Here is an 11,853-nt window from a genome sequence, read left to right on the forward strand (position 1 = left end):
ATTAAATGTGTATAAAATTGTTGACCACATATTCAAAAAATATTAATCTTGTATTTGTAAAATGTTAATCAAGAAATTTAAAAATATTAAAAATTGTATAATGAAACAACGTTGACCATGCATTAAAAAATATTTATCTTATATGCAAAAAAGTTAAATGTGTATTAGAAAAATGTATTAAATATATACCTAAAATGTGCAATGTGTATGTAAAAAGGTAGACATCAACAAATATAGGTTTTCAAAAAATATTAAACATGTATTTTAAAAATGTCTAATGTGTATATAAAGTATGCTTACAATTTATATGAAAATGTTGTATTCGTACTGAAAGAAGTTACCATGTGTTGAACAAAAAAGAAAACTGATGAAAATCGACAAAAAAACAAAGAAACAAAAATGAAAAGCAAAGAAACAAAGGAAAACAAAGAGCGAAACAAAGAAAACCAAAGTGTAATGAAGAACGAGAGAAAACTAGAGGAAAACCAATAAAAACAAAAGAAAACCAAATTTATGGCAAAGAAAAAACCCAAAGAAAACCAGTGAAGCAAAAAGAAAAAAATTAAAGATAGAAACACAGAAAATCAAAGAAAAATGAAGAAGAAGAAAGAGTAAAGAACAATTAAATAAATAAAGAAAAGAGTTGAAAGCAATAAAACTCGTACAAAAAACAAGGAAAAACAGAAACCGGAGAAAACCATTTAAAAAATAGAGAAAACCTGGAAGAAAAAGAAAGACACGAAAAGGAAACAACAAACGAACTAGCGAAGCGAAGGGGTCGAAGGCAGCGAGCGCAGCGTGTGGGAGCATTGAACGGGCGGGCCCTTTATCATAGCGAGCAGGGAAACCCTTGAGCGAGCCGGGCATCAAGACACGGGAACTACGGCGACGTGTTCCCGGGGCCAGACAGGAGGACAGCAAGGGGACTTTGAAATGACACGGAGCTCGCCGTAGTTCCCGGGGCCAGACAGGAGGACAGCAAGGGGACTTTGAAATGACACGGAGCTGCATCGGCTTCCCTTTGTGCATGCCATTCTAGGCTGTCGCCCAAAAACACTTTGAACTCGGGTTAGACTGTCAGATAATAATCGACGAAACAGATGATATACCTCCTAACATCTCTACCGGTGCTCACGCAATCCACATATGACCCAGAATGTTCCAAGGAAACAGAGCTTTTTTTGAATAATAGAATATGCCGCAAACATTAATTTATATTTGAAAACAATCTTCATGCCACACCATATATGATCACTAGAAGAGAGTGCTTCTCAAGTTTGATGGATTTGTGAAATTTTCAAGCTAAATGTTCATGAGCTAAATGCAGAGAGGTAAAAGTACCATGTGATTATGTTCAGGAGGCATGATATCTATTGCAGTTCAACTAAAACAATCTTATATTGTGGGACAAAGGGAGTAATAGACTTATACACTGCCTACAGTGAGGGGCAAGAGACGCATTAGCATCAAGAAAATCAGTGGAGGGATCCCGGACGAACAACATCAATGAACAAGACATTGTAGATAATGCCAACAGCGTGCAGAGCAAGAAAAAAAATACATTTGTTCGAAATAGAACAGTCTGAATGAATTCTCAATTCACAGCCATTCTGTGTACAACATAATGACCCACTGAAGAAATTGTTGGAAATATGAGTAAATTATTACGAGATTTAATCCGAATAAACAGAAAATAAATCATGACCACAGCAGCAGAGATTAAACTAATCATGTGAACTAGCATAGCAGATGAACATATCACATCTAGGACACATACTAGAAACATGAATTCTACCACGATTTCGAACAGGAAGGATAGAATCACATACGGTGCAGCGGGTGCAGCACCGCCGGCGTTGATGTTGTCGCCCATGTCGTTGAGGATGAGGTTGCCGAGGTCGGGGAAGAAGTCGTCGTTCGCGAAGTCGTCGCTGCCAGCAGTCGCGCGAGTGCACTCCCCAAAAATCTGATCGCCCCTCTCCCGTACAGGATCACGAGAGGCGGGGTTCCGGAGGCCTGCTGTCCCTTCTCGCGGTGCACGCCGGAAGAAGGGATGGAGAAGACTAGCTTGGCGGTGCAATGATCTGGAACGGTGATGAGAAACCATGCGAAGCGGCGGCTAGGGTAGACGTCTGCCTGACTATATATTGCGGGCCGGGTAGGTCGCGGGAGTAAACCCCACGTCCGAGTCGTCACGATCCAAAGGAATCGGAAACGGTTCAGTAATTAACGCGTCCGTTAATTATTAATTAATGACTCATTAATTTTCTCATGCAGCAAAAATATAGACAACGTGCATAGCTCTGTCCTCGGCTCGGCTCAATCCCGCAACCCGCGGCGCGGCGCGGCGCGGCGCGTCGTGCCGAGGCGAGCGAGGAGGAGGAGTGCGCGTGTAGGTCTCCTCTTCTCATGCTCATACAAGTGATAGAAGAGCTCACCTTATAAAGAGGTGCAACTCTCTCTCAACTTCCAAGGTGGGACTAAACTTTAGCCTCACTCACTCCACTCACTTGTGTGCATGAATGGGCCAACAGAATTTCAGAATTTTAGTTGGGCTTTGGGCCAAAGGCCTACTAGCAAAATTCCAACAATCCCCCACAAAGTCTCATTGGCACATCTCATCATTTAGTTCCAAAACATTGTTTTATATATCGGTGCTTAGTGGAGACTGTGAAGTTGAACTTCCACTTAGAAACTTATGCTACACTAGATCATAATTTGAATAGTGGACTATGCCTTGAACTACAAGTTTTCTGTGAAACTAGTTTCACAAAAATTCTTGACTGATACTGGGCTGCCGCAGGGCTTCCCCGCGGGTGGAGCGTATACGTTATACTCCAGGGCTTTTCATGAATTTATTAGAGAACACCCAATTCTCACAGACTGCGACGTTGACAGTCAAATTCATATAGGTGTGTTCCTTAGAAGATGTTCTGCAGGACAACATCTCTGCTTACCCGAATAAGCCACTTGGAACACATTAAGATAATTATCAACCTGCCATGCAGATCAGGAGAGTATTGCATCTTTACGGAGTGGGATAATTAATATAGGGATACTCTCATCCCAGCTGACCAACAGCTTGTCTCCCACTTCTACTTCACGGGATCTCCGATCACATAGAGTGGGTTACCACTATGGACAACTCATGCGGTGGGTCTCAAACCCATCTCCATCGATGCATTATCTATCACATTACGTGATAGACCCTTTGTGAAGGGATCTGCCAAGTTTTTCGACGTTTAGATATAATCCAACGTAATAACTCCGGAGTTCCTCAATTTTCTGACAGATTTTAGTCTCCTCTTCACATGCCTTGAGGACTTCATATTGTCCTTAGAACTGTTTATCTTGACGATCACAGTTTGATTATCACAGTTCATCAGGATAGGGGGTATTGGTTTTTCAACCATAGGTAAGTCCATCAAGAGTTCACGAAGCCACTCTGCTTCAACAGTGGAGTGTCTAATGCTGTGAGTTCTGCTTCCATAGTTGACCTCGTTAAGATGGTCTGCTTGCAAGACTTTCAGGAAACAGCGCCACCACCAAGTGTAAAAACATAACCACTTGTGGCCTTAATCTCATCAGCATCAGATATCCAGTTTGAGTCACTATAAACCTCCAGTACCCTTGGATACCCGGTGTAGTGAATCCCATAGCTCGCGGTGCCTTTCAGATAGTGCATAACTCTCTCAAGCGCATGCCAATGATCATCTCCCGGTTTTGACACAAACCAACTCAGCTTGCTCACAGCAAAAGAGATGTCAGGCCTCGTGGCACTCGCCAAATACATAAGCGAGCCAATAATCTGAGAATACCTCAGTTGATCTCTAGCAATCCGTCGATTCTTTTGAAGCAACACACTAGCATCATATGGAGTTGGAGAAGGCGTGTAGTCGCTATACCCAAAACAACTCAAGACCTTTTCCACATAATGAGACTGAAGCAGTGTGATCCCACCATTCTCATCTCTCAACAGCTTGATGTTTAAGATAACATCAGCTACTCCTAGATCCTTCATCTCAAAACAGCGAGATAAGAAATCCTTAACCTCCTTAATTAAATCAAGTTTGGTTCCAAAGATCAATATGTCATCGACATACAGACAAAGAATAACTCCTTCGCCCCCACCATAGCGATAGTACACGCACTTGTCACCATCGTTTACTACAAAGCCGGCAGCAGTTAATGTTCTTTCGAACTTCTCATGCCACTCCTTAGGAGCTTGTTTAAGGCCATATAAAGACTTTAATAACTTGCACACCTTTCCTTCCTGACCAGGTACTACAAAACCATCTGGTTGATCCATGTAAATTTCCTCCTTCAACTCTCCATTAAGGAAAGCCGTCTTAACGTCCATTTGATGAACGAGAAGACCATGTGAGGCAGCCAGTGATAGTAGCACCCGAATTGTGGTCAGTCTAGCCACGAGTGAGTAAGTATCAAAGAAGTCTTCACCTTCTTTCTGGGTATAACCCTTGGCCACAAGCCGTGCCTTGTACTTTTCAATCGTACCATCAGGTCTAAGCTTCTTCTTGAACACCCACTTACATCCTACAGGTTTGCACCCATATGGACGGTCAGTGATCTCCCAGGTACCGTTAGCTAAGATGGAATCCATCTCGCTGCGTACAGCTTCCTTCCAGTAGTCAGCATCAGGAGATGCATAGGCTTCTGAAATAGTCCTGGGTGTGTCATCCATGAGGTACACAATGAAATCATCACCAAAAGACTTTGCAGTCCTCTGTCTCTTACTCCTCACAGGAGTTCCATTGTTACCCTCAACAGGATTCTCAACATGTTCCATCGCAATGGTGGGTTCAGGAATTACAGTGAATTCCTCACTAGATGGAGTAGGTATCTCCTGATTTGATGAACTCGACATATCCTTTATAGGAAATATGTCCTCAAAGAAAGTTGCATCATTTGATTCCATAATCGTACCAACATGCATGTCGGATACCTCAGATTTTATTATCAAAAATCTATAGCCGATGCTATGAAAAGCATAGCCCAGAAGAACACAATCCACGGTTTTTGGTCCAAGCTTGCGCTTCTTGGGAATTGGTATATTGACTTTCGCCAAACAACCCCAAGTACGTAGGTAAGAGAGTTTCAACCTTTTCCTTTCCCATTCCTCAAATGGAGTCATGGTCTTATGCTTTGTGGGAACTCGGTTTAGGACATGACACGCAGTCATTAGCGCCTCCCCCCACCATTCCTTGGATAGACCCGAAGTGTTTAACATGGTGTTAACCATATCAGTTAGAGTTCGGTTCTTTCTTTCGGCTACCCCATTTGACTGGGTGAGTAGGTAGGCGTCCTCTCATGGATTATACCATGTTCCGCACAAAACAGATCAAATTCATTGGAAAAATACTCTCCACCACGATCGGACCTAAGCCGTTTAATTTTTCGATCAAGTTGATTCTCTACCTCAGCTTTATAGTTTTTAAAGAAAGTCAAAGCCTCATCTTTTGATTTCAGAAGATACACATAACAATATCTAGTGGAGTCATCAATCAACGTCATGAAGTATCTCTTTCCACCTTTTGTCAACACGCCATTCATCTCACAAAGATCAGAATGTATAAGCTCTAGTGGCGCCAAGTCTCTTGCCTCTGCAGTCTTATGGGACTTGCGAGGTTGCTTAGCTTGCACACATACTTGGCACTTGGAGCCTTTGACAGTAGAGATTTTCGGAATTAAATTCATATTGGCTAACCGCGTCATGCAACCAAAGTTAATATGACAGAGTCGTGAATGCCAAATATCAGACTCATTATTGTGGCAAACATTATTAATAACTTTAGTGCAAATATCTGACAAAGATAGGCGGAACAAGCCTCCGCACTCATAGCCTTTTCCAACAAATTGTCCACACATAGAAATTACAACTTTATTGGATTCGAAAACCAACTTAAAACCATCTCGACATAAACGGGAACCGCTAACGAGATTTTTATTAATGGACGGCACATGATGAATGTTCTTCAGACGCACAGTCTTCCCCGAAGTAAACTTCAGATCGACCGTACCAACACCTTGAACGATGGCATGTGACCCGTTCCCCATCAGCATGGGTGAAGTCCCTGTTGCCTGGTAAGAAGAAAACATGGAGGCGTCAGCACAAACATGTACATTGGCACTGGTGTCAATTAACCAATCAGGGGATTGAAATACTGAAAGGATGGTAGGAAAAATACCGTACCCTGATTCCTTCATATCAGTATCACCAATGACAACATTAGCGGACTTGCCGCTCTTCTCATGTTCGCGCTCCTCAAAGCGGTTAGGACACTTTGGAGCCCAGTGATTAGGATCATCGCAGACATGGCAAAGTCCCTTCCCCTTCTTATGAGAATTCTTTTTGAAGTTGGTAGAATGTGATGGCTTGTTCTTTGTATCAAACTTGCCTTTTCCCTGAGTTTTGTTTTTATTGTTTTTGTACTTATTGGGCTGGGAGTTCTTCTTCTGTACCATGTGGGCACTAGAACCTCCCTCAGCAACTCGAGCACGTGTGTCCTTTGCTCTTGCCTTCTCTTCAACATCAAGAGTACCAATGAGATCCGCAACGGAAAACTCCTGTCTCTTGTGTTTCAGGGAAGTAGCAAAATTGTTCCACGAAGGTGGAAGCTTGGCAATGATGCCTCCGGCAACAAATTTGTCCGGTAACACACACTTGAAGTACTCAAGTTCTTTTGCGAGCGACTGTATCTCATGAGCCTGCTGTACAACAGGGCGCTCATCAGTCATCTTGTAGTCATAGAATTGCTCCATGACGTACAACTCGCTGCCGGCGTCCGAGGCACCAAACTTGGCCTCGAGCGCAGCCCACATGTCCTTGCCGTTGTCAAACGACATATACGAATCCACAATGGAGTCATCAAGAACACTCAGAAGAGCGCCTTTAAAGAGGGTATCGATCTTCTCAAAAGCTTCCAGCTGTGCTGGATTAAGATCGCCCTCAGGCTTGCCCTTGGTGGCATCATAGCAGCCCATGGTCTGAAACCAGTAGACTGCTCTCGTGCGCCACCTCTTATATTGCGCCCCCTTAAAGGCAGGCGGTTTCAGATGCGCAGCAAAACCACTCGGAGTAAATTGCCTATATTCAGGTTTTTGGATTGATGGAAATATGAGCAAATTACTACGAGATTTAATCCGAATAAACAGAATATAAGTCATGACCACATCAGCAGAGATTAAACTAATCATGCGAACTAGCATAGCATATGAACATATCACATCTAGGGCACATACTAGAAACATGAATTCTACCACGATCTCGAACAGGAAGGATAGAATCACATACGGTGCAGCGAGTGCAGCACCGCCGGCGTTGATGTTGTCGCCCATGTCGTCGAGGATGAGGTTGCCGAGGTCGGGGAAGAAGTCGTCGTTCGCGAAGTCGTCGCTGCCAGCAGTCGCGCGAGTGCGCTCCCCAAAAACCTGATTGCCCCTCTCCCGTACAGGATCACGAGAGGCGGGGCTTCGGAGGCCTGCTGTCCCTTCTCGCGGTGCACGCCGGAAGGAGAGATGGAGAAGACTAGCTTGGCGGCGCAATGATCTGGAACGGTGATGAGAAACCATGCGAAGCGGCGGCTAGGGTAGACGTCTGCCTGACTATATATTGCGGGCCGGGTAGGTCGCGGAAGTAAACCCCACGTCCGAGTCGTCACGATCCAAAAGAATCGGAAACGGTTCAGTAATTAACGCGTCCGTTAATTATTAATTAATGACTCATTAATTTTCCCATGCAGCAAAAATATAGACAACGTGCATAGCTCTGTCCTCGGCTCGGCTCAATCCCACAACCCGCGGCGCGTCGTGACGAGGCATGGCGAGCGAGGAGGAGCGCGCGTGTAGGTCTCCTCTTCTCATGCTCATACAAGTGGTAGAAGAGCTCACCTTATAAAGAGGTGCAACTCTCTCTCAACTTCCAAGGTGGGATTAAACTTTAGCCCCACTCACTCCACTCACATGTGTGCATGAATGGGCCAAGAGAATTTCAGAATTTTAGTTGGGCTTTGGGCCAAAGGCCTACTAGCAAAATTCCAACAGAAATCATATTCGAAATACCTGTAGATCATAAAGTATATGACTTCAAATCTGCATATATAACACCTAACGCCCCTCTAGTGTTGTGATACTCACTGTATTCACAGAGTTTTCCCTTGATTCTTCAGCTTCGAAATTTTGTAGAGCAAAATATGCATGCTGCTTTGGTGTTGGGAGCAATGCACTGTCATTCTCTAACATAAAGGTAACTGATGACATGAGTGGCCTATCATCAGGACGGTCTTGAACACAGAGGAGACCGACTTGAATACACCGTAGAACTTCATGAAGTGAACAACTTTCAGCAAACGAAGAGTGCACCAGTTCTGTTGCTTTTCCATCTTCCCATAGTCTCCATGCCTAAGCCAACAGAACCAACTGATGATCAAATTACAATGCTGGACATACTAAAATTCTGTGCATTTTTTTATACTTACATAAGTTGTCAGGCTGACAAAGTTCACTACGAGTTGCTGTGAGGTGATCTTCAGGCCACTTACAATCTCCAAGAGAAGAACACCGAAGCTATATGTGTCGGATTTTACAGAAAAGGCTCCTCCCATAACATATTCAGGCGACATGTAACCACTGTTTATGCAATTTTAAAAACAAATTTATAAAAAAAATTGCGGAAAAAAAACAAATGTATAATTTGGGATAACTAGACAATAGAAATTGGAATATTGAATGGTGGCCAGTTGCTTGAATTACTTACTATGTCCCAACAACCCGGGTAGTTTTTGCTTCTTGTTTGTTTCCACCAAAGATCCTTGCCATACCGAAATCTGATATTTTGGGAGTCATTTCAGAATCCAACAAGATGTTGCTTGGTTTGAGATCTCTGTGAATTACAGTTAATCTTGAATCTTGGTGGAGGTAAAGAAGACCTCTGGCCACTCCTTTAATTATTTGGAAGCGTGTAGGCCAATCAAGCACATATTGTCTTCTATCATCTCCAAAGATGAATAATAAACAAAGTATATCATTAGTGATCTGTGATATCATTTTGGTTAATCAAAAACTCGTAATATGTATCAGAAGTCTGAACATACCAAAAAGGAAGGCGTCCAAGCTTTTGTTTGGTAAGTATTCATAGATAAGTAACCTCTCATCTCCAAAAATACAGCAACCAAGAAGTCTAACAAGGTTTTTGTGCTGCAATTTTGCAATTAGAATTATCTCATTTCTGAACTCCTCTATCCCTTGACCAGAACCCTTACTAAGTCTTTTGATAGCAACATCATTGTCCCCTTGAAGGATTCCCTGCATGATTGCATCATCCTAAACTGTCAAACAATGAAAGAATTTTTTTCACAAATAAAACTGTTCTTTAAAAATAGAGTATTTGCTACTAAAATTGTGGATGAAAAACCCTTTGTTACCTTGTAAACTTTGCCGAAACCTCCACTTCCAATTTGTTTAGATTCAGAGAAATTATCGGTTGCAGTGGCAATATCTTCGAAGCTAACAAAAGAAAAGTCCAGATGTTCACCTCCAATTTCATTAGAGGAGCTAAGGTATCCTAGCATTGATCCGTTGTTGATATTCCTCTTCTTTCGTTTGCTTGCTAAAGATCAATACGCTGTTAATAACAATCACAAAATGAAGTGCCGTTTTGAAAATGAGGGATATTTTTTATTATACCTCTATATTTGAATATCCCGACAAGGAGGCATGCGAGTATCAACACGCAAGCCATGGTTGGGAGTACAATTTTTACCAATTTGATATTCTTTCGAACTGCAAAACAATCATGTATAAATTTCGCAATCACCTTTTTCAAGCAAAAAAAGTTATAGTACCATGAGTGGTCCGTGAACTGAATAACTGTGTTACCATGAGTATGTTGCATTATGCCCGTATAGAATAGTTATATATCTACCGCTTACCTTTACGCCAAATTATTGCATGCAAAAAAGTGTTTGGCGGTTACTGCTATACTGTTAAGTTTATATATTTAGTAGATGCCCCATGATTAAATGTTGGTGTTGATTTGATAACACTAAGCTAGTGCCAAGATAATAGAAGTTTAGAATGGATGGTGCATACCAGGAGAGTTGGCAAGCCGAAGGTGCAGGTTGTCGTCATAGTTGCTATACTTCCCTGTGTCGACAAGCTCCCCTGTCCAAAGCAAGCACCTTGACTGGTCGGCCATAGCGCCGTTACTGCTCAAGTTTGTGCAGGCGTAGGCTGTACATGAGCAATTGTTGCTGCACTCGGTCGTGCATTCGTGAAAGCTTCTGTTGAGGACATGTAAAAACTTGTCAGGTAACTTCATCTTAGGCAAGGTCACGAAATGACTTTGCTTGCCGCATTCCAGTTGCTTGGTTCTTCTACATCCTCTCGAAATGTTAAGACCAGCGGATTCAAACCCATCGAGACAACGGCATGTCGCGGCAGCCCCAGTGTTGTCGCAATAGCTGAATGGGCCACATGAACCATAGAGGTCGCAGCTGCTAGCGGGGTGCTCGAAGACGGTTGTCCAAGATGAGTGGTTGTTCCAGCTAAGAGTCCTCAACGCACCCATGTGGTCGAGCATAAGGCGTGCATACGGTGAGCCATCAGAAACAGAGAATTCATAATAGAACCCGTCCCTGCTTGTTCCAGCAATCGCTTCATAGAAGATAGTGTTCTTGTATATGCCGCCACCTACTGAGGCATCATCGAGAATATTGAGGCGGAGGTAGGGCATAGTCCGGTGCCAGATGACTAACTGAAGGTTCGAGTTTGGGTCAAGGCCCAAAGAAAAATCTCCAGTGGATGGGTCAGTGGGGCCCTTCCAAGCAATTAGACGCCGGACAACACGAGCCTTCTGGCTCAGGTAGATCCTAGTACCGGGGAGAATGGTGTCCGTCGGGTGATCAAAACTCTGCCATATGGATGTGCCATTTGGAGACTGGAGGACAAAGTTCCCCGTGTCAAGCAGCACTGCGACAACTCCCATGCTCGAGATGTTGTTCTTCACCGCCCAGGGAGAGCCACCCTGGGAGTCAGACAACACCAGGTCAGAACTGTTGGTGATGGCAAGCATCGGAGATGAAGTGGCGGCGATCGGATTGTCGCGGTTGGCGGTCCATATGACGGTGTGGCCAGGGATGTTGTGGTACCATATGCCAAGGTACAAGCTTGTGCTGGAGCTGTTTGGGGAGAAGAAGCCCAGCGCAAAGTCCCCGCCCTTGGAGATGAGCGTGTCGCCGGCAGAGAGCGGCTTTGCATGTGTGAGCTGGTCATCGGATTGGCAGAGTGAACTCAGGAATGGGAGGATCAAAATTGGAATGCAAGAAGTGGCAGTGAAGACAGTCTTCTTCATCTCCCAGCCCCAGGAACTAACTTAGGGGGTATGCCGTTCTTCAGACCAGTTCGGCTGCAGTTCAGATGGAAGGTAAAATAGATATGGGACAACCATCGCATAGCTACAATGGAAGACGCCAGGAGACCTGACTCCAAAGTCTGCCAACGTCGCTGCACGCGCAAAGAAAATGGTTGCTACGCATTCAGAATTTCAGATCGGTGAGTGCGACATAGGAAACCTCGGTGTAAGGACGCGTCGCTTGCCGTGGAATATTCAGGCTGACTGGTTGGGGTACACGAAGTGGCAGAAAAAGATCTCCTGCCGCCGCCGACGCCAACCGCGTCGAGGAGCGCCTACCGCCGCTGCAGCTGCCGCGGACGACGCCGACGCGTTCGCGTGCCGGACCTGGACGGCCGGTGGACTAGAATCGAAGTGAGGCCGTAGCTCCCCAATTTGCGCCCGGATTGCTGGAGTCTCGGCAATCGGGCGCGGATCGAGCCGAA

General features: G+C 44.1%; 1 protein-coding gene across 1 annotated transcript; it reads right to left on the minus strand.

The window, feature by feature from the left end:
• Nucleotides 1-6,770: 6,770 nt before the first annotated feature.
• Nucleotides 6,771-11,404, minus strand: LOC125539864 (G-type lectin S-receptor-like serine/threonine-protein kinase B120). Its single transcript, XM_048703402.2, has 7 exons — nucleotides 10,108-11,404; nucleotides 9,703-9,798; nucleotides 9,441-9,625; nucleotides 9,111-9,321; nucleotides 8,774-9,011; nucleotides 8,496-8,646; nucleotides 6,771-8,418 (listed from the first exon to the last, which is right to left on the minus strand). Exons 1-7 carry the CDS (start codon nucleotides 11,366-11,368, stop codon nucleotides 8,125-8,127), a joined length of 2,436 nt encoding a protein of 811 aa, XP_048559359.1. The 5' UTR covers nucleotides 11,369-11,404; the 3' UTR covers nucleotides 6,771-8,124.
• Nucleotides 11,405-11,853: the final 449 nt, after the last annotated feature.

Source organism: Triticum urartu, chromosome 2A (genome assembly GCF_056163025.1).
Source record: "Triticum urartu cultivar PI428250 chromosome 2A, HENAU_Tu73, whole genome shotgun sequence".
NCBI lineage: Eukaryota > Viridiplantae > Streptophyta > Magnoliopsida > Poales > Poaceae > Triticum > Triticum urartu.

What these genes read in the sequence shown, in the direction of transcription:
- LOC125539864 (XM_048703402.2), bottom strand. Translation starts at nt 11,368, where the DNA reads ATGAAGAAGACTGTCTTCACTGCCACTTCTTGCATTCCAATTTTGATC. An exon ending in GTTTCGGCAAAGTTTACAAG is followed by an intron (nt 9,322 to 9,440) that starts GTAACAAAGGGT and finishes GCAATCATGCAG; the next exon opens with GGAATCCTTCAAGGGGACAA. An exon ending in CTTGGACGCCTTCCTTTTTG is followed by an intron (nt 9,012 to 9,110) that starts GTATGTTCAGAC and finishes TCATCTTTGGAG; the next exon opens with ATGATAGAAGACAATATGTG.